Genomic DNA, 21,906 nt, shown 5'->3' with positions numbered 1-21,906 from the left:
GACCCCCTCCATGAGTGTGCCTCCCCTCTGTGGATGAGGAAACTGTAGGAGCCTTGCCTCCATGACAGGTCTGGAACATTCTGCGCACGTCCTGGAGACAGGCGGGAAGGTCTTCAGCGCCACCCTCGGCCTGGTGGACATTGTTAAAGGGACCAATTCCTATTACAAGCTACAGCTCCTGGAGGATGACAAAGGAAGCAGGTGTGTTCTGGGAACGGAGAGTGTTCAGGGGAGCTGTGCTCCATGAGAGGCCCGGGCCCATGTGCTGTGCTGCCAGCCTCCTGAAACCCAGGCTTCCTCAGTACCTGGGGAGTTCGGTCTCCTCATGAAGAACATGGCATAGTATGAGCCTTCTGTGGGAAAGGGAAGGTGGCGTTCCCACCAGACAGCCTTGCTCTCCTCTGTCTAGTTGGGCCGTCCTCACAGAGGGTGCTTTCATAATCTTCCAGCTTTTTTCTTGTAGCCAACTGAAGATTCTGGATTTTCTGATACTCTGCACATGTTTTTAAATTTCTGAAGCAAGTAAGGTTTGGCAAAAACTGAACTTACTCTTTATTTTTCTGTTCTTTTTTTCTTTTTTTTAATTATTATTATTTTTTTACAGAGACAGAGAGAGTTAGAGAGAGAAGAATACATAGGAACAGACAGACAGAAACAGGGAGAGATGAGAAGCATCAATCATCAGTTTTTCACTGTGACACCTTAGTTGTTCATTGATTGCTTTCTCATATGTGCCTTGACCGTGGGCCTTCAGCAGACCGAGTAACCCCTTGCTCGAGCCAGCGACCTTGAGTCCAACCTGGTGAGCTTTTGCTCAAACCAGATGAGCCTGCGCTTAAGCTGGCGAACTCGGGGTCTCGAACCTGGATCCTCCGCATCCCAGTTCGACGCTCTATCCACTGTGCCACCGCCTGGTCAGGCCTGACCTTACTCTTTAGTATTACTTTAAACTCCAGTTACAAAAGATGCTCGAGTTCGCTTTATTTGTTAGTTTTTTTAACCTGATGGAGCGAGGCAAGGGCCAGTTCTGGGGTGCTGCGGGGCTGGACTGGCTTTTCCCATGCGCACCTGTACTGATTGATCGTCCCTGTTACAGCCAACGTGGAGTGGGAGCTCTATGTAGGTAGGAAGGTGTGTGGAAGGAACTCATTGAATTCAAATGGTGAAAAGACACTTTTAAAAAACTACTTGACCTTTTCTTTTTAGCACATGAAAACCATTTACCCAGTGGAACTCCAGGAAACAAAAAGGTTCACTAGTATAAGGCAAACCGCTGTGGTAGTGGAAGCCCTAGGGCATTAAAGCCCGCCCCTGGGAGCCCTTGCTAGCCTCAGTCTGGAAGCAGTCACGGCTTAAGTTGGCTTAAGTTCATCTCTTCATCTTTTCACCATACCTTTCGTATCAGAGGTGATCATAAAGAGTACGACGTGTTTGATTGGCTGCTAAAAGTTTCTGAAGAAATAAACCTTATCTGTCATTTAGTTTATTGCCGACTCTTATCAGAGATTTGAAAGTCAAAAATGGTTTCTTGTTTGTAAAATAATGCCTTCCAAAAGCTGGATGTACATTGTACTGCAGAAGGAATAGGGTTTTTGTCGAAGTACACAGTGTCATAGTCTAGTAAATGACAGGCAATGAAATTAAAATTTTCCACCAACACCAAGAAATTCTGATGGTGTTTGTGGGTGTGTGCATTTTCCTGGTGGCCTGGATTTGTTGGTTTTTATAGAGTGAAAGAGTACTGTGGACTCTTGGGTCAGAAAATGTTTTTCAGGATAAGGTAGTGTAGTGTCTTCCAAAACATTTCCAGAGAAAAAAAAGCCAACAGAGTAAATGTATATGTCTGGTAAGCAAGAGCCCAAGAAAATAGTAGGAGGTCCATTATTTTCTTTGAACTTTTAGTTTTACCTTAAAAATACATACAAGTCTTGTATTTGGATTTCTAATATATTTATACTTATGGTGATATAAAATTTAACTTACCCATTACTTCCACTAAGGAAAATTAACTGCCTATGGCTGTTTGGTTCAGTGTTAGAGCATAGGCCCGGTGTGTGGGTATCCCAGGTTTTGTTGTTTTTTTTTCTGAAGCTGGAAACGGAGAGAGACAGTCAGACAGACTCCCGCATGCGCCGGACCGGGATCCACCCAGCACGCCCACCAGGGGCGACGCTCTGCCGCGACCAGAGCCACTCTAGCGCCTGGGGCAGAGGCCAAGGAGCCATCCCCAGTGCACCGGCCATCTTTGCTCCAGTGGAGCCTTGGCTGCGGGAGGGGAAGAGACAGAGAGGAAGGAGGGGGGTGGGGAAGCGAATAGGCGCTTCTCCTATGTGCCCTGGCCGGGAATCGAACCCGGGTCCCCTGCACGCCAGGCCGACGCTCTACCGCTGAGCCAACCAGCCAGGGCCAGTATCCCAGGTTTGATTCCTGGTCAGGGTACACAGGAGAGGTGCCATCTGCTTATCCACTCCCACCCCCCCACACTCCACCCCCCCACAGCCATGACTTGATTGAAACAAGTTGGCCCCAGGTGCTGAGGACGGCTCCATGGCCTCCGCCTCAGGCGCTAGAATGGCTCTGGTTGCAACAGAGCAGCGCCCCAGATGGGCAGAGCATTGCCACTGGTGGGCTTGCTGGGTGGATCCCAGTTGGGGCACATGTGGGAGTCTGTCTCTGCCTCCCCTTTTCTTACTGAATAAAAAGAAAAATTAACTTAGCCAAAAGAAAAATTAACAAAACAGGAGCTAGAGGGTACCCATGATGCATACCCTAAATTGAGGTGGAAACAGTTATGGCTGGATCTGAGGTGGCTAACCTTCCCGTTTCATCACATCTCACTGAACCAGTTCTTTTTAACCTGTAGGGTATGTTATGATTACAGTTCTTTAAACACATGACTTCCAAATGATTATTTGCTGTATTTCTGGGGGGGGGGGATAGAATTGGGTGTTTTTATGTAAAGGTCTATAGGGTCCCAGGATTTGGTCCTCAAGCTTGGCTGCCAGGTCCAGGCTTAAGCTGTTCTTGGGCACTTTTTATATTCCATTTGAAAGGATATTCTTTTATTACTGTACTTACTTATAACCAACCCTCAATTCAATCAAAGTAAAATAAAGGCCCTTTATTGTAGTATCAATTTCTTTGTTCCTCTTTGTCAATCACGATCATTTTGAAGTGTTTGCAGTTTTTTCTCACCCAGGTGGAATGTCAGGGAAGGGAAGCTCCTCCAGAAATGTGACCGGCTAACTCACAAATTTGTATCTGATGCTCCTCCTCTCCTTTTGTCCCCCTCGTAGGTACTGGATATTCAGGTCCTGGGGCCGCGTGGGCACAGTGATTGGTAGTAACAAACTAGAGCAGATGCCATCCAAGGAAGAAGCTGTTGAGCACTTTGTAAAATTATATGAAGAGAAAACCGGAAATGCCTGGCACTCTGAAAGCTTCACAAAGCATCCAAAAAAGTTCTACCCACTGGAGATTGACTATGGCCAGGTAATCACATAATGCTCTTACATCGTCTAGTTATAGTAAAAGGAAGGTGTACCTTTTTTTTTTTTTTGGTGACAGAGAAAGAGAGGGATAGATAGGGGCAGACAGGAAGGGAGAGAGATGAGAACCTTCAATTCTTCGTTGTGGCACCTTAGTTGTTCATTGATTGCTTTCTCATATGTGCCTTGACTGGGGGCTTCAGCCGAGCCAATGACTTCTTGCTCAAGCCAGCGACGTTGGGCTCAAGCTGGCAATCTTGGGGTCTCAAACCTGGGTCCTCTGCGTCCCAGTTTGACGCTCTATCCACTGCGCCACCACCTGGTCAGGCTCATTTTTTTAAACATACCATGGCCTGACCAGGCGGTGGCGCAGTGGATAGAGTGTTGGACTGGGATGTGGAAGGACCCAGGTTCGAGACCCCAAGGTCGCCAGCTTGAGCGCGGGCTCATCTGGTTTGAGCAAAGCTCGCCAGCTTGGACCCAAGGTCACTGCCTCAAGCAAGGGGTTCCTCGGTCTGCTAAAGGCCCGCGGTCAAGGCACATATGAGAAAGCAATCCATGAACAACCAAGGTGTCGCATCGAAAAACTGATGATTGATGCTTCTCATCTCTCTTCATTCCTGTCTGTCTGCCCCTATCTATCCCTCTCTCTGACTCTCTCTCTGTCTCTGTAAAAAATAAAAATAAAAAAACATACCATGAATCAGATGGCATCACTGATAAATGCTACCAAGTGGTTCAACAATTAATACACGTCCTTCACAGACTCTTCCAAAAAATAGAGGAAGAAAACACTCACAACTCATTCTATGAGGCTAGTTGAGAAAGACAAAGGCACAAAAAAGCCCAGAATTAACCACAGTTAAAGTCATAGTATATGTCTCTCTCAGTCTTTTCCTCACAGGTCTTTTTCCATAGCATAAAATTGGAGCTTTTCCTTACATACTGTGCAGTGACCACCTACTTTTTGCCTTAATGTACTAGGAGTGTTTCTCTATGTCTTCTAGAACAATGCTATCCAATTAAAAAATGCAACCACTACGCAGTTAAAAATATTTTAGTAGCTACCCTTTGCCTGGCCTGTGGTGGCACAGTGGATAGAGTGTTGACCTGGAATGCTGAGGTCGCCAGTTCGAAACCCTGGGCTTGCCTGGTCAAGGCACATATGACAAGCAACAAGCAAGCAGTGAACAACTGAAGTGAAGCAACTATTGAGTCGATACTTTTCAACTCCCCCCCTTTGTCTCCTCTCTCTGTAAAGTCAATAAATCTTAAAAGTAAATTTTTTAGTAGCTATATTTAAAAAGCAAAAGAAACAGTGAAATTAATATAAGTAATTTATTTAAACCACTATATCCAAAATGTTATTTTAGCATGTGGTTGATATCAACAAAATTAAGATATTTTACTTTTTTTTTCTTTGAAGTCTGGTATATATATTATGTTGATTTGGGGTTGGGGGGGAGAAAGGAACATAGATCTGCTCCTACATGTGCCCTTGACTGGGAATTGAACCAACAACCTCTGTACTTCGGGATCATGCTCTAATCAACTGAGCTGTCAGGCCAGGGCTAAAATCTGGTGTATTTTTAACCATTATAGTACATCTCAATTTGGATTGGTCACATTTCAAAACCAGTGGCTACTGTATTAATCTAGAGATGATTAATCTAGAGATCATAGAAATGATCTAGAGAATCATTTCTTTTTTTTCTTTTTTCAAGTGAGAGGAGTGGAGATAGACTCCCATATGCACCCCAACCAGGATCCACCCGGCAACCCCCATCAAGGGCTGAAGTTCTGCCCACCTGGGGCCATGCTCGCAACCGAGCTATTATAGCGCCTGACGCGGAGGCTCCATGGAGCCATCCTTGGTGCCCATAGGCTCAAACCAATAAGCCCTTGGCTGCAGGAGGGTAAGGGAGGCGGGCTAAGAAGCAGATGGTCGCTTCTCCTGTGTGTCCTGACCGGAAATTGAACCCGGGACTTTCACACACCATGCCGACACTCGACCACTGAGCCAACCAGACAGGGCCGAGAATCATTTCTTAGGCTATATAGAATTCCATCCCGTGGGAGGCCAGAATTCATAATTTACCAACAACATAATGTAGCTGCCTCCAATTAGAGATTTAGATTAGTTTTGGGTATTTGATATGAGTGCTGCTATATTTATATGGCTCTGATGTGGTTCAAAAGTGAGAAGAGTTAAGGCATTTCCAATAAGGCATGGTCTTAGCCTGGATTGTCCAGACATTGGGGGGTTGAGTTTATTGCTATTTGTTATTAGGTAGTGCCGTTCCAGGGAGGAGGGGGGGGTGTGGGGAATGAGGCGGGGTGGAAGGGGTAATGCTAGGATGCACTATTTTAAGAATTTTAGAGAGGAGAAGAAAGAGAAAGGAAGAGGGGGAGGAGCAGAAAGCATTAACTCGTAGTTGTTTCTTATATGTGCCTTGACTGGGCTTGGTTTTGAGCCAGTGACCTCAGCGTTCCAGGTCAACACTCTATCCACTGCACCACCACAGGGCAGGCCAGGATGCACTTTTTAACACTGTCAAGCTGTCTGGCAGGACCTGAGACTGGCTACCTCATCCCTTAGGATTCTAGAGAAGGCTGTATGAATTTAGTTGTTCGTCTAGTTGGCCCTGGCATGAGGCAGTGCAAGAGAAGTGGGGGAGAATTTGTCCAGTGTCCCCTTGATCCAAGGTTTACCCTCATTGCTGCCCAGCATTTCTGGGTTGGGCACAAGTAGGCACTGGGCAAATTCGCATGCAGGACCCCAGGAACCCCTGGGTGGCAGGCAATGAGCAGGGAGTGGTGAGGGTGTGAGGGGAGGGTAAATGCCTGCAGAAGAGCCTGTTCAGGGCCAGGTGCAGTGATGTTCACTAGAATATAAATCTGGGGTAGCCAAAAGGGCTTGGAGGTGCACCGGAAGTGTCTGCTCCCTCTACAGACACACACACATTCCTGGCAACTGCTACCCAAACCCTGTTGATTGATGCCAGTCATTCTGTACCCTCTGTCTGCAGCCCAAACCCCAAATACCACTTTGGGTTGTTTAATCAGGTCTCTTACAGATTTTCTTTTTCTTTGTAATGTATCTTTTCTCCCAAAGGATGAAGAGGCAGTGAAGAAGCTGACGGTAAACCCTGGCACCAAGTCCAAGCTCCCCAAGCCGGTGCAGAACCTCATTAAGATGATCTTTGATGTGGAAAGTATGAAGAAAGCCATGGTGGAATATGAGGTTAGTGCGCTTTATTGCTTTATTGGTGAACATTTGCTGGGGTCAATGATTGGAATGCTGAGCTGCAGATGAACTTAGTGGCTGTTGTTGGGTTCGGCATCTCTACCTGTCCTTAAGCCTGAGACAGATGCAGGTGTGCTGAGGCCTGGAGTGCTTGCAAAAGGTTGTTGGACTTGCTGTGAAATGTAGGGCATGTTGTAGACAGCTGTCCCTGGGTTTGTGGTCCTCCAGGAACTCTTCTCCTTATTGTCTTGATAGGGTCTACAGCCATGCTTCTTTATGGCCCAACCAAACAGGCCATCGGAATTGTCCTGGCAAGTCTGGGAAGTAACCCACTTTCAGTAAAGAACTGCTGTGACCACCCTTTGCATAAGTGCAGGGACCTTCTGACATTTGCTGTTTTTTAGGAAGAGGTTGGGTGCCCAGCTAGATGGGGTGGGGTCCTGGTGGTAGGGTTAGTCCCACTCTCCTGGCTGGGGCAGAATGTCCCACATATCATTTCCGGCTCCCTATACTCTGGTCTTTCTATAATTTGTAGTTTTTGGCTATTAGACCCAAGTCTCTTCCTATGAAATGACGTCCTGATGCTGTTTTCCCTTGGACCAGTAGCTTGTTTTGCAGGAGGAAGAGGGTTGGGGCCCTGCCGCTGGAACAAGCTGCAGGCAGTCTGTGGGAGTGTGTGGAGAGGAGGATTCCCGCTCCTAGCCTGATGGGCTCCACATGGGCTTGGGGTAACCAGGTAGATGGTAATCAAGGTAACCTTGGGAGCTTTGTCCCCAGCAGGGGAGCCTGGCACTCCTATAAGGAGGTGAATCCTGAGCCCAGAGCAAACTGGTGCTAAGGGGGAAGGTGTGTGCTCCATCCAGAGCCCGGGCTACAGCCCTGGAAGCCTCCCTGTACTGCAGGTGTGGCACCTGGACCCCGGGGTGTCTCCCCACTTTTCACTTCACCCCTAAACTGAGCTGCAGTAGAGCCGCTGCCCCAGCTCCAATCGCAGGGCTGTACCGGGACTTGGTTCTTCAGGAGTGAGATGGCTTGTGTTAATTTAGCCCTTGTGTTCTTGTGGCCTGTGTATGCGTTTTGAGGGTGGTGCAGGTTCAAAAGACCAGGTCTTTTTTAAATAAACACCAGAATGACAGCGCTTAGTGAAGACTGCTGCCTTCCGATTGCGTGCTCTCATTGTGGTCATGCTGCCCTTGGTCAGAATATCTTTTGGAGTTCCTCCTTTAGAATTGCTTTCAGAGCCAATTTATAATTTATACTGAAAGTCTCTGCTCTTCCATTATATCTTCTTGGTTCAAAACAGGTCACCTACCTTCTTGCCCCAGGTAGCTCCATCTATTTAACTCTTTCCAGAAACCAGATCTCCCTCAGAATGGACAGTGTTGAGACTACAGAGATGCGTGTGTGCCGTGGGGTGTGGTAACTATTGGACACCGTCATCACGGGCCTCTAGTTGGTGCCTGGTGAACTGTGAGCGCTATCACTGCTTATTTAATTAAATCAGCACCGTGGTTCCTCTGCTCGGCTTCATCTCTGTTCCAGGCACTGCAGGTGCTCAGATGCAAAGACGAGCATGGTGCAGTGTGGGCCCTGGAGCTCAGAGGGCTCTACTGGGAATAGCCCCAGAGACGATGTCTCAGTATACAGAGCGTGGGGTCTAGTGCACAGCTGTGTAAGAGGTTGAGTGAGCAGTACAGGCTGGGTCACTCACAGTGGGCGTGGGTGTCTTTTGAGGAAAGTAGCCCTGTTTTACAGATGCAGCTTAGAAGTGAATGCACCACTAGTAATTGGTGACCAGGTCTTCTGGCTGCAAACCTCATGCTTTTTACCACTCCAGCTTGTTACTTCTAATGGTACAGCTAGTGCTCGACTTACGACTACGATTGGTTCCGACACACCGGTCGTAACACGATTTGGTTGTAAGTTGAGTAGGCTATATGTACAGTACTGTGAAATGATGTTATAAAAATCTTTAAGTCATATTTTATCATAATTTTCTTTCATTATTGTTACATATCATAATTTTCTTTGTTCATTTTATGTCATTTGTATCATCTCTACACTATTTTATTTCTTATTTTTACATTCGTCAGGTTTAAGTAAAACACTGCATTACCGGTACAACTAACTGGTTTTACATTTGCAAAGACAATTTCCTCTTAGTAGACATCTTGGGATGGATTTGATGAAAAATATCCAAGACACAAAACACAAATTGCTGTACTGAGTCTGGGATAACAGTTGAAGTGGTGCACGCGGAGATGGTAGTGCTGCCAGAAGCTGGTCTGCACTGTCGTACGCCCAGCTGGGCAATGCTTGCACTGCCAGATGTGGAGCAGTCGTGGCTAGCGATTGTGGTCATAAAGTTGAATGGTTGTAAGTTGTATAGGTCGTAAGTTGATCAATATTTGTAGTTCCCAGGATGGTGTAAGCACAAGTAGTATTGTCAAAATGAATGTTTTTACCTGTTGGGATGACTGATTTGAAAAAGACACTGTCAGCTTGATATAAATATGTACATTCAAGAGCGTGCTCTTTAAAAAAAATAATTTTCACCACTTCATGGTTGTTTTCCATCTGGGGACTGCCTTGGCTCTGAGACCCCATGGCCAGCCACCTGGGCTTGCCCTGATCCTCACTTCGGCATTAGTTGGGAATTATGCTGTACTTCTGAAAGTGCTGGGCTATTTCACGGTGAACTCGGGAAGGAGAGCCCTGGTTGGCTTATTCAGACCACACATGAAGTAGCAAGAATCTTCTCATGGTCTCTCGGCCCCTGCAGTGGGGTCAGGCTGCAGCCTGTGGAGTTGGATCACTGTGTCTCCTCAGGGAGACCAGGCAGCCTCCTGACTGCTTCCCTCAGGGTCCAAGAGGCCTGAGAAGGGGGATTGGTCCACCTCTCCCATCACCATGGTGCACGGTGCCTGCCTTTCAAAGGGGAACTCCCCTATCTCCTCAGATTGACCTCCAGAAGATGCCCTTGGGGAAGCTGAGCAAAAGGCAGATCCAGGCGGCATACTCAATCCTCAGTGAGGTCCAGCAGGTAAGTGAGGGGCCGACCCTTGCTCTGTCACAGCTGCCCAGTGGGTCTCCTGGGTCAGCCTCCCCTGCCTGACCCCTCATCTGGGGGTGTGGCGGCACATTTCTTCCGGGTTAATGGACAAACTGGACCACAATTCATGTTGATTTCGATTTTTTTCAATTCAGCAAGTGTGATGAGCACTGCCACTAGCAAAAGATGATTGATCACAACAATGAATTAACAGTGTTTTCCGTGATCAGATATGTAATAAACCTCCTGTAAACTTGAGCAATTTGGTTCTTCTACCTTATAAAAACCTGTTGTTTTTATTTTGTGTGTCCTTAAGAGTTAGGCTGAATTTATTTTATTGTTACTAGGAAGTCATCAAGTAGAAAGCTAAATAATGTCTTACTTTCCTTAATGCCTCCATCACAGAGCCTTCAGGCCAGGCACAGCCTGTAGGCTTCCCCTCGTTCTTGGGGGTGGCAGAGCAGGCTTGGCTTGTGAAGGAAGAAAAGCACATAGGAAGCTGAAGTTGGTCCAGGAAAGTGGGCTTTCTGGCTGGAGCTGGAGTAGAGGCCCTGAAATGTAGCAGTTAAATCCGCTTAGCTCTAGTGTCACACAGGGCCTCTTTTCCAAGTTCCACACCGGCTGAGATGTGAACGTCTCTCCTCAGCACAGGCTCTCCCTATCACAGAGTCCCAGGTAGAAGGACTAGGACAGCCTCCTCATCCATTGCACAGAGCAGACTGCAGCAGACAGAAGGCCAGTGTACCCTTGAGAAGCCGACTTGCAGCTTCAGGCCTTCAGGGTGTCAACTCACTGTCCCTCTACCATCCTTAGTCCACCTAGGATATCTGCCAAGTATGCAGTATCCTGTGGTGCGGCTCCTCCATTTCTGTATTTATTCAACACCTTTTGCATATGGAGCACTAATTGTCAATGTGGCAGGGACACACATAAGGGGAACTTAACCCTTATGTACCTAGCCAACTGAACCTCCTGAAATAAATTTTCTGCCTTAAAGATGAAGTTCAGTGGATGAAAGGGACCGGGCTGAATTTTATAGCATGTTTATTACCCCCTATTATTATGAAAAGCTTTAAACATACAAAAAGTTGAAAGAATTTTAGAACATTCCCATGAGCTCACCACCTAGATGCTACAGTTAACATTTTGCGTAGTGGATCTATAACTCCACAGGTTTGTACAAATGGAATGTTATGGGAAGCTGATTGTGTACTGAGCCCCACAGTTTGAGAATGGGGCTCCTGCCGCTGTAGGGTGGTGTGACACCAACAGGAAGGTGGTCGTCTTGGAAATTTCCCTGCATTTGCTGGCTCATGCACACACTGGTTTACGTCGGGGCTCCGCTGCAGCATCTTTCTTCTAGAGAAGAAAGCTCGGTCATGTGCTGGGGGCTCGGAGCCGCTGCCTCAGCCTCTGTCCCGTCTGTCCCCTCCCCTAAAGGCCTTGTCCCAGGGCAGCAGTGACGCCCAGATCCTGGACCTCTCGAATCGCTTCTACACATTGATCCCCCACGACTTTGGGATGAAGAAGCCTCCACTTCTGAGCAACGCAGACAGTGTGCAGGTAGCACAGGGGTCCAGGAGGGACCCTCGGGTCTGCTGGGCTGTGGTGCTGCTCAGGGATTGCCCCCTGTGACTCCCTCTCCACATCATAGTCCCTAAGGGCAGGGGGCAAGTTCTGGGAGGGACACTTCTTTGTTGTTACCATTTTTAAGTGGGGTTTCTACCCAAACCAGCTGAGACAGACTAAGGCAGAACAGATGGTTTTTTCTCACTTGCTCCTCCTCATCAGTCTGAGGAAAAGAGCACCGGGAGCAGAAGAGCCTCGTAATAGCATCTTCCTCCCTGGATTCCCTCCCTGCCTCACAAGGGAGCTAGTGATAAGTGCCCACCTGTCACCAGCATGCGCAAGAGGAGAATCTGGTCTCACCACAGGCTCACAGCTCTCGCCTCTCCCATGGGGAGCACTCCTTAATGTTCTAAGAAACCTTCAGTGTTACTGTGAACGGATGACAGTCTGTCCCTTATCCACTGGGAGTTCCCCTTGCACTGCCTATTTGGGCTGTTATCTGGATGCATGTTTTCTGTCCCCAAACTGGGCGAGTCTCTCCCTCACATTGATACCTAGCTTAGGGTTTTCATTTGTTCCTCTAGGCCAAAGTAGAAATGCTGGACAACCTGCTAGACATCGAGGTGGCCTACAGTCTGCTCAGGGTTGGGTCTGATGATAGCAGCAAGGACCCAATTGATGTCAACTATGAGAAGCTCAAAACTGACATTAAGGTAACAGGGCCCACCCTTTCTGAAGCATTCTAACAGCTTATCCCAAGAGTTGTCCCCAAACTTAAATGTGTGTCAGGGTCTCCTGGAGAGCTTCCCAAAACAGCTGGGGCTATGAATTTGCCTTTCTGGCACATTCCAGTTGCTGTTGGTGGTCCTTTGAGAACCTCAGAGTGTTTCACCTTCAAATAAGCACCTTGTCTGCAAAGGTAGGTAGGCTTCTAAGCCAGGTCCTCAGTTTGGTATAGAGACTGGACTGGTTTCTGGGGAACCTCACAGGAAGGTCTTTTTCCCTTAATCTGGAGAGGATCTCTGTGTTTGGAGACTATTACAACAGGAACCCTAAAATGTTTGTTACTGGCATCCCATTTCAGTAGTAGCTGAAATGATGGCAGCTGTAATAAAAATATAATGCCTGGGTTCATATCCTCCAGTTGAAATACCCTTCTTGACTCATAGGGTCCTTGAACTTCTGCATGGGAGGCTTAGGCAGAAATCACAAATCCCCCTGCCTGGGCTAACCAAAGGAGAAGTTTTGTTGTGTGTTGTGTGTTTTTTTTTTAAGTGAGAGGAGGGGAGGCAGACAGACTCCCACATGCGCCCTGACCGGGATCCACCCAGCAAGCCCACTAGGGGACAGTGCTCTACCCATCTGGGGTGGTGTTCTGTGGCTCAGCAACTAAGCTCTTCCTGGCACCTGAGGCAAGGCCATGAAGCCATCATCAGCACCCAGAGCCAACTTGCTCCAATCAAGCCATGTTTGCAGGAGTGGGGACAAAGAGAGAGGGGAGGAGGGGTGGAGAAGCAGATGGATGCTTCTGTGTGCCCTGGCCAAGAGGGACATCCACATGCCAGGCCGATGCTCTACCACTGAGCCAGTCAGCCAGGGCCAGAGGAGAAATTTTTGTCTCAATTCCTAGCTTGCCCTAACCTTGAGCCTGGTCTCATCTCCCGTGTGCCTCATTCCTCAGCCCATGTCTTTCCCTGCAGGATTACAGGATTCAGAGTCTGGTGAGCCTAGTTGGATGTGTTTATATCCCTAAAAAGAGCCTTTGCTCCTTGCTTAGGACAGAGCATGTGTGTGTTGGTCCGAGCAGGGTAAGACACCAAATGTCATCTGTTTTGCCACTAGGAGCACCTTCATGGTGGGAATACTATGGGATTGGTACTTTGTGAAAGTGTTGTTATTGTTTCCAATTATAATTCTGAAGCCTTTTAATTAAGAGACTGGAAGAGCAGAATTCCTAGATTTTCAGAACTTTAGATAAGAACATGAAAATAGGATATGGCCTTTCCCATAGCACACTCTTGTATGTTGGGCACAGATTACATTAACTAGTTGATGGGTAGTTAGTGGGTGTATGCTCTGAGCCACAGTGTGCATGGTTCTGAGAAGCCAAGAGATGGAGCCTCCACTCCATCATCAGAATTCATACAGTTGACCAGAACTCTGCCACTTTTGATTTCAAGTCTTGGCTGGGGAGCGTCTCGAGACTCAAATGTTTTAACCCCGTAAACTGCACTGTTACCTGGGAGCTGGCTCCTTGTTCTGAAAACTCTCTGTTCACAGGGAACTCCAGATGTCTTGCTTTCCTCAGAGCCCAGAAAAGATGATGCCCAAGGAACTGGGACCACTGTCTGGGATCTCCCCAGCTCTGGGACATGGGCTCTTGGTCCCTTTTGGGCTTCAATGAGAGCTGTGGTGTGATCTGTGCATCAGCTGAGCCTGTGACTGTTTTCCCACCTCTGTGTAGCTCTCCTGGGGTCTCCCTTGCTCTAATTCCAAGACGTCCTTCTCATAGGTAGTGGACAAAGATTCCGAGGAAGCCAAAATCATCAGGAAATATGTGAAGAACACTCATGCGACTACACACAATGCATATGACTTGAAAGTTGTCGAGGTAAGAGTCTCTTCTTCTCCCCCCCCCCCCCACCCTCTGCCAGCTCTTGCTCCCGCCTCCAACCTGGGCCTGGGTAGAAAAGAGCAGTTTACTTTGCTTGAAATAACTGGAGGAAGTGACTAGTTTATTTGTTGAACCAAAAAATGAGAATTCTTACAGTTTGGATGACTTTATTTTTTTATAAAGGACATTTCCTGTCCTAAAGCCTGGTTTTAGACTCAAAGTATTGTCAGAGATCCAAAATAAAGTGCCTCAGGTGTACTTCTGCTGCACCTAGTAATCATTTTCATAGCTAGTTTCTCCTTGACTAGTCAGGTGCTCCATTGCAGCCTTACGTACTCCAAGTTCTGTTAGGTTTTCTAGTTCTAGAGGCAACTAGTTAGTTCTCCTGTATCTGGTCAGGTCCTTGGGTTAACCAGACTAATAAATGGCTTCCTTTGTCTCTGTCATTCCAACCAGATCTTTAAGATTGAGCGTGAAGGGGAGAACCAGCGCTACAAGCCATTCAAGCAGCTGCATAACCGGAAGTTGTTGTGGCACGGGTCTAGAACCACCAACTTTGCTGGGATCCTGTCCCAGGGTCTCCGGATCGCCCCACCGGAAGCACCTGTGGTACGTGCCAGGCCTGGAGAGTGCAGGGTGGGCAGTGCCTGTCTCTGCAGTTGGCTCCATAGGTGCTTACAGATACTTAGGTGAGAAGCGCAGGTGCCCCAGTGAGTCAGAGGCCTTGTTTAAAGGTGTAGGTGGTGGCGCAGCTTGGCTGACAGGTGGCTGTTGCTGGGCATCCCTCTCCAGGCCCTCAGCACAGCACATGCTGTCGTTCCTTCTCCCTCATTCTCCCAACCCAGACTCTGTGATGGCACACATACTGAGCATAGCTTCTGCAACAGGAGAAGTGAAGTGTCCAGGTCCTGTTGTGAGTGCTGATTAGGGTGTTGGTGTGCAGAGAATAGACGTTGGCCATGGGCCAGGCTGAGCTCCTACCTGCCTGTGCCCTTCCCAGCTGATGTGCTCCGTGAGTCCCTGGTCTTTTTTAGAAGAATATGGAGTAAATGAAGAGGACCCTGTCCAGACATGAGGGGTTGTTACGTCACCTATTGGACTACAAGTGACCAGCTAGACAGGAACTTAGACGTGATCTTAAAAGCCTCTCATTTTAGAGTTATAAAAACTGGGAAGCGAAAAGGTTTAATGACTCGCTGGTGCTGTGCGAAGAGGTTTAATAACCTGGGCAAGTGACCTAACCTCTGAACCTCATGTTTCACTTACAAGAGGGAATAAAAATAAAAGCCAGCATTTATTGGGTGTTTATATGCACCAGGTTCTAGTTTAACCAGCGTTTATTAAAACCCATTTAATTTTCACGACAGCTCATGAAGTTCTTTTCCCCAGAGAAAAAAGATAGTGTCCAGCGAGATTAAGTCCTTCTTGTGGCCCCTCAGTACCTGGCAGACCTGGGAACCTGAACAGGTGACCAGGGGGTCAGGCCTCGATGCCTGCTGGGGGCACTGAAGAAACTGAAAGTGGCTGTTGCAACACAGGTTGGCACCTGGCTCATTGGCACTCTGTATGAGGTGGAGCTGCTAATTTCCCATAGAAAGTTTTCAACTGTCCCTTTTCCAACCTTCCAGACAGGATACATGTTTGGCAAAGGAATCTATTTTGCTGACATGGTCTCCAAGAGTGCCAACTACTGCCGCACATCTCAGGGAGATCAAATAGGCTTGATCCTCTTGGGAGAAGTTGCCCTTGGAAACATGTGAGTATGCCTGGCTTTGGGGCCGGTGGCACTTGGTGGGGATGGAAGGGGTGGGCTCTAGGAAGGAGTGCTCTCCTTGGCTGAGGTGACCCTGGCAATTCCCTCCATAATTCAGGACCCAGCAGTTAGGTGGTGGGTAGCAGAAACCAATTTAAGTGAAGTGAACAGGGCAATAGAGGAAGGCTTTACCAAACCCAAGGATGGGTACAGCCAGGCCTCAGGAACTGGCCGTGTTCATTCTTTCCAGGGACTGGGAAGCAGAGAGGTTGACTTGCGCAAAGTCCCTACCCCGCTGATGTTTGGAGACCAATTTGGATTGAACTGGAATCGATCCCAGTTTTACATGCCCCACAGAGAAAATCTAACTGGTCTGGCTTGGATTGGGTCCATGTTGATCCCGTCAACTATAACCCCTCCACACACACACACAAAAACCAGCTTTCTGCACTAGACCAGGGGTCTGAGGATCATAGACTGGACATAAACCTCCCGAGTGGCTGGCCACACCTTTAAAAAGGATCTTAACTTGAAAGTGGCTCCGAAGCAGTGATCATTGGCCCGAACTGTTCAATAACAGCTGCACCTTCAGCTTCTAAAGTGAGAGTAGGAGGGCGCTCCTAGCAGTGAAGTGGACTGGGTCCTCTGGAGTTCATCTCACCCTCTCACTTAACCTTGTTATGCAAATCAGAAGAGCTCTGTGCCCCTGGAAGATCTTCTGAGACTGTCTTCTCTTGAATAGGTATGAGCTGAAGCATGCTTTGCACATCAGCAAGTTACCGAAGGGCAAGCACAGTGTCAAAGGTAATGTGTTTCCAAAGCTGCTGCTATATTCCCAGTCATCCTGGATGGCGCCGGAGGGAGCTTTCATTCCCCAAAAGGCTGCAATCCTGTGGCTGTTAGACAGCTAGAGATTCATTTAATAAGTCTCTTTCTCTGTGGCTTCAGCTAGTGTCATAATACCATGGGGAGAGTCTTGGTTTGAGCACCAGTAACTAGGTACCTTGGTGTTACATTTTAACCTGATTCTTAGCTCCAGCGCTGGCAGACCTCCTGGGACCTAGTGGCACCTGAAGCATCTTGGATTGCGGAGCCTGTAGAACCTGATGAGTTAGGAGCCCCAACTGCCTGGTTCAAGGGACTGTTTTGGAATTGGGCTTAGCAGAAATATGATGGGTGGGGGGAGTGCAGTGTGCATTGTTCTTATTAAAGTCACTTAAGGCTGGTGTCCTGGGAGTTTGATTTATAACCTACAGTGTTATATGTGGAATAAAGATTATAGATTTTGTATGTCTGTACAATGGACACACAGACTCAACATAAATGGATGTCATCTCTGGATACTTTTCAACATCTGTTCTTGCAATTCATTTCACTGACCTTCTGTTTTTGCAGGTCTGGGCAAGACTACCCCTGACCCTTCAGCTAGTATTACCCTGGATGGTGTGGAGGTTCCTCTCGGGACGGGGATTCCATCTGGTGTAAACGACACCTGTCTGCTGTATAATGAGTATCCTTTCCCAGGCGGGTGGTGTGAGCCTGGAGGCATGTTCTGGGGCTCTGGAGTCACCTGTGCAGCCAGTTAACCCGGGGAAAGCTGGATAGAGACTCTCCTTTAATGGGTCTTGTGGCAGGTGGTTCCCTCACTGCTCCTCTCTTTACCTGGTGAGAGACCTGACGTGCCCTGTACGAGCCCCACACAGGGTGTGCCCAGCCCAAGCATTCTGCCATCGTGGGGGCGGCATGCCCAGTCCCCACAGTGAAACCATGTGCTCCTTGACACACACCCCCAGGTACATTGTCTACGACACTGCTCAGGTGAATCTCAAGTATCTGCTGAAGCTGAAATTCAACTTCAAGACGTCCCTGTGGTGAACTGACGTGTGGCCGAGTCATAGCCCAGTGGCTCTGGTATGAATTTGCTTGGTGTGCTTTGTGCTGAGCGACCAGGCAAAGGCCCCGGCTGGGTTGCTGAGGGCATACCTCCACTGAACCTTAGAAAGATTTGAACACTTTGGTCACATGTTAAGTGATTTTTTTCCCCCAACTTTTCAAATTCATTGTTCAAGTTTGTCGGGGGGTGTTATTTGGGGTTGTTGCTTTTTTTCCCTGCCAGCCATACCCTGGTAGGTACAACTGACAATAGAGGAGAAATTGGGGAGAGGCAGGAGTTTTGTCTGGACTAGTCCTAAGGAAAGAACCAAAGCCACGTTAGAGCTTCTTACATACTGGTTTCCCCAAGAAAGGAAAATAACATCTTCCACCCTTACTTCTAAGTGTTCATTTTTAGTTTTGGTTTTAGAAAAATGTTAAGCATTTATTTTGAGGTAAAAATAAAAACTAATTTCATACTATGTAGATTTTCTTTATTATTTTACATTTATTGTCACCATTTTAGCTTTTGGAGGTGTTTGTTTGTTTGTTTGGTGAGGGGCTTCAGGGAAACCAAAAGGAAGACCATTAACAGTTTCTTATACTTAGAAACAAAAGGTGCTTCCCTTTTCTAGAGACACTTGAATGTGGAAATACTCAGAATATGTAGTACAGTAAATTAAGTTGCATTTGAAATTCTCAACTTCCCTATGAGTAGTTTTGTCTTCCAAATTAAAACTATATTGCTGATATACCCAAGGGCTAATAATACCCAACTAATATGCAGGTAGCTTCTGTATTTGTGTATTGTGTGTTTGGTCTGACTAGGGATGTGGTTAGTCTTCTCAGTGCAAGGTCCACAAAGACTACGGTAAGTTGTATCCATATCTGTGAAACCCCAGAGTATGCCAGGTGGCAGCCAGGACATTGTCCCATCTGCGTATCATAAAACCAAACACCAAACCCCAGAAGGCACTTCGCTTCAGCTGTTCAGACACATTGTGGTGATAAGCTCGTGTCAGCATATTGTTCTGTTCTGTGAAGTAGTATTTTACATGTACCGTACATGCCGTGTTACCTCATAGTACTGCTGTCCGACAGTGACGCTTTAATGTTTAGTTACATTCCTGGAAAGCCAGGGTGGTATCTTCTGTCACTTTTGGCCTTTTTCAGAAAGGGAATAGGAAGTGTGGGCCTGAAGGTAGAGTCACAGGCAAGAGAAGGCAGCAGAGTGAGCTGTTGTCTCAAACCCAAAAGCTACACTGGATTTTTGGCACAGGAGACAAAGGATATATCATTCTAGACGGGAAAGAAGAAAAACGCGTTTTCTCTGAATTGAGTTGCGTATGAGTGGTTATAACCACAGGTGCCATTTTTGAGCTATGGCTGTGCTGTATAGCAGCCATGTTTGTGACTTCATGCAGTTAATGTGAGGGCTATACAAACCCAAATTAAAGTGTCAGATTTCAGATACAGAAACGCAGCAAATCAACTTAAAAACTGGAATTTTTGTCCTTTTCAGTGTCCTTAATTTTTATGAAAATGCTTAGCACACACACCCCCACCTGATTAGCCAGCCATTCAATAGGTTCTCAGTCTCCCTGGATCCTGAATACTCTATATTCTTTGCCCCCCCCCTTTCCCATCAGAGGCAATTAATTACTTACAGTACCTGATGAAACAAAATAATTTCAGGCTGGGGTGATTAAAGAGAAATCCACATTTCTGATTCCATGTGGTTTTTTTTCTAAGAGGGAACCTACCATACTATGTGTCTGTATTCCTGTTTTCTTTTTTTTTTTTAATGCAGAGACAGGCAGACAGACAGGAAGGGAGAGAGATGAGAAGCATCAATTCTTCATTGCGGCTCCTTAGTTGCTCATTGATTGATTTCTCATATGTGCCTTGACCAGGGGGCTACAGCAGACCGAGTGACCCCTTGCTCGAGACAGCGACCTTGGACTCAAGCTGGGGATCCTTGCTCAAACCCGATGAGCCCACGCTCAAGCTGGCGACCTTAGGGTCTCAAACCCAGGTCCTCTACATCCCAGTTTGATGCTCTATCCACTGCATCACCTCCTGGTCAGGCATGGTTTTCTTTTTTAAAAATTTCAAGTCCTATCTGAGAATACAGCTGAAATGTATGCAGTCAATTTTAAAATTAAAAAAATAAGACTGCACAGAAATAGTGTGCTGGATGAGAGACAGGTGTGGCCCTCTGCCTCCTGGTGAATCGCCGTCCTCCCGCCTGTGCCTGCAAGTGCCCTTGGCCAGCAGCAGCGGCTCATGTTTCAGGGCGCAGTGTTCCGCACAGCAGCCATTCACATGGTTTAAACATCCTGAGCAGATGCACCACACGTTGCTTCAGTGTGTTAACCAATGCTTTTGCATTGGCCGTTATTTTGCTGCATGTCCAATGTGGCCCTGTTGGGGGTGGAAAGCAGCTCCTGAGGCATCCCAGGGCATGTTTGAAGCTACCGTAAAGAAGTTTGTCTGGAACTCCACGTTGGGGTAAACCTCAGCACTGCTTTCAGACAGTTCCCTGGGTGAAACTCAGTGGTATGCATGGTGCACACCCTGTTAAGTAGTCACACTGAAAGCCTGCGAGGTGCCTTGGCTTTTGACCTCCAGAAACCTTGTGTCTTCTCACTATGGAGATCTGAATAGTAGCAGTGGTTTATCTTCAACCTGTTGGGCTGGTTTTATTATATATGCCAATGTCACCTAGGTACCTTCAGGATTTTGTATTTCTCAAAGTGGTGTCGCTTCTTTTGCCTTAAATTCTGTGTTTTAACTCTTAAAAGATTGGGATTTATTTATACATTTATTTTAAGGAATGGTATTTTCACCACTTGTTCGGGGAGAACCTTTCTCATTGTGATTTAGTTGGGGCTGACAGCTGGTCTGGTGAGGTTCGGTGCAGTGAGAGCATCCCACGGCCTCCTCGCTTCTGCCATTTCTTCCCTGCCTGGAAGGTCAGACAGCGGCCTCTGTTTGCCCTTTTTTCTGGTTTAAGAGAGCAGTGCCAGTTTTCTCATTGTTTACTAGTCTCTAAAGTAGGTGATCTAGGTTATAAGAAGAGTTACTCTGTGAGAGATACTGCTGCATGTCCCCCAACACCCCTCTCAGCTTGGGGCAGCAGAGGTCAGGCACCAAAAGAGAGAACGCCTGTATTCCCAGGGTCCTTGGAGCCAGGCTCCCAGTCATGTCCTTTCAGCCAGGCCTCTCTGACTGCAGAAAGATGAATCAGACCATCCTGAATCCCTGAAATCTCTTGGCTGAGTTGTTCTGAGGAGTGCTAATCTCTATAAAGTACTTAGCATAGTTCCTGACCTTGATATACCCTCAGTAATTCTCAGCCAGACCAGGACAAATGGAAAGAGCAGAACAAAGAACCAAAATCCTGTGCTTAGTAGGGAGCTGTTGGGCAGTCTTGGGAGGAAATGCTTAGGGCTGGCTATACCTAACATCTTACACCCACCTTGTTAATGTCCTGTGAAACCTCACAGTGACACTGGTCTTCGCCCTCATGTGGCCTCATCCTCCCAGCCTTCCCCATCATCCACTTTGACCAAAGGGACCAAACTTGCCAACACTGTCCCCAGACCCAGACCCACTTCCCAGGCCAGCCTGCTGGGGCTCAGAATAGCCCAGCTGCTGTCTCAGCAGATGGGTGAGCTAATTTTAGCCATGTAGTACTACTCACCCAGAGACCAGGCAGGGCTTTTTAGATTTGAATAGGCCGGTGTACAACCTTTGGTTTGGAGCCAATAACAAAGCTGAGTTGTTGTGATCTATATGTCTGCCTAGGACTTAACAGGCATTCCAAAAATAAAATTTTTGAAGAATTTTGTTACTCTGAACCAACAAGAGCTCAAACTATAGAGCCAGCTGGCGATGAAGCCTGCCAGGTGCAGAGGACAATCCAGGAGACCTTGCTGATGAAGGGCTGTGAGAAGCGGATGGTGACACCGGCTCCTGCTTTGGTCTCGCTGATAATAGGCAGGTGGCAGGTCCTCAGTATCCTGGGCACACTGACCTCTCATTGCTTTGTCAACACGAAAGAAGAAAGCCAGCCCCTTAGCTTCTGAAGATCTAGCCTCTGTACCACTTTCAGAGGATGGGCTGTCTTGATGCTGTGGAAGAACTGTGATCAGGAAGAAATTAACCACAGATTCCAGTAAGAACCTCATGACAACCTTATGTGGTGTAAGCAGATGTGGAAACAGGCTCAGAGGAGGAGACGTCTGAAGTCCCAGCACAGGTTGCAGTTGAACAGATTAAGAACCTGTATTTCCCAGAGTGATGTTC

At 47.3% G+C, this 21,906-nt stretch overlaps 1 protein-coding gene across 1 annotated transcript in view; it reads left to right on the top strand.

The window, feature by feature from the left end:
* Window positions 1-18,077, top strand: part of PARP1 (poly(ADP-ribose) polymerase 1) — a 44,278-nt gene extending 26,201 nt beyond the window's left edge. The window contains exons 12-23 of the mRNA XM_066381405.1: window positions 69-201; window positions 3,297-3,492; window positions 6,604-6,732; window positions 9,695-9,778; window positions 11,228-11,350; window positions 11,941-12,069; window positions 13,869-13,967; window positions 14,427-14,579; window positions 15,599-15,726; window positions 16,466-16,527; window positions 17,119-17,233; window positions 17,517-18,077. Coding sequence (XP_066237502.1) covers window positions 69-201; window positions 3,297-3,492; window positions 6,604-6,732; window positions 9,695-9,778; window positions 11,228-11,350; window positions 11,941-12,069; window positions 13,869-13,967; window positions 14,427-14,579; window positions 15,599-15,726; window positions 16,466-16,527; window positions 17,119-17,233; window positions 17,517-17,598 — 1,433 coding nt within the window. The 3' untranslated portion in view covers window positions 17,599-18,077. The remainder of the gene's footprint in view (window positions 1-68; window positions 202-3,296; window positions 3,493-6,603; window positions 6,733-9,694; window positions 9,779-11,227; window positions 11,351-11,940; window positions 12,070-13,868; window positions 13,968-14,426; window positions 14,580-15,598; window positions 15,727-16,465; window positions 16,528-17,118; window positions 17,234-17,516) is intronic.
* Window positions 18,078-21,906: the final 3,829 nt, after the last annotated feature.

The sequence above is a fragment of the Saccopteryx leptura genome, chromosome 1, assembly GCF_036850995.1.
Source record: "Saccopteryx leptura isolate mSacLep1 chromosome 1, mSacLep1_pri_phased_curated, whole genome shotgun sequence".
NCBI classification, from domain to species: domain Eukaryota; kingdom Metazoa; phylum Chordata; class Mammalia; order Chiroptera; family Emballonuridae; genus Saccopteryx; species Saccopteryx leptura.
The sequence above is the reverse complement of the archived record's forward strand: the minus strand, read 5'-3'. Positions and strand labels throughout refer to the sequence as shown.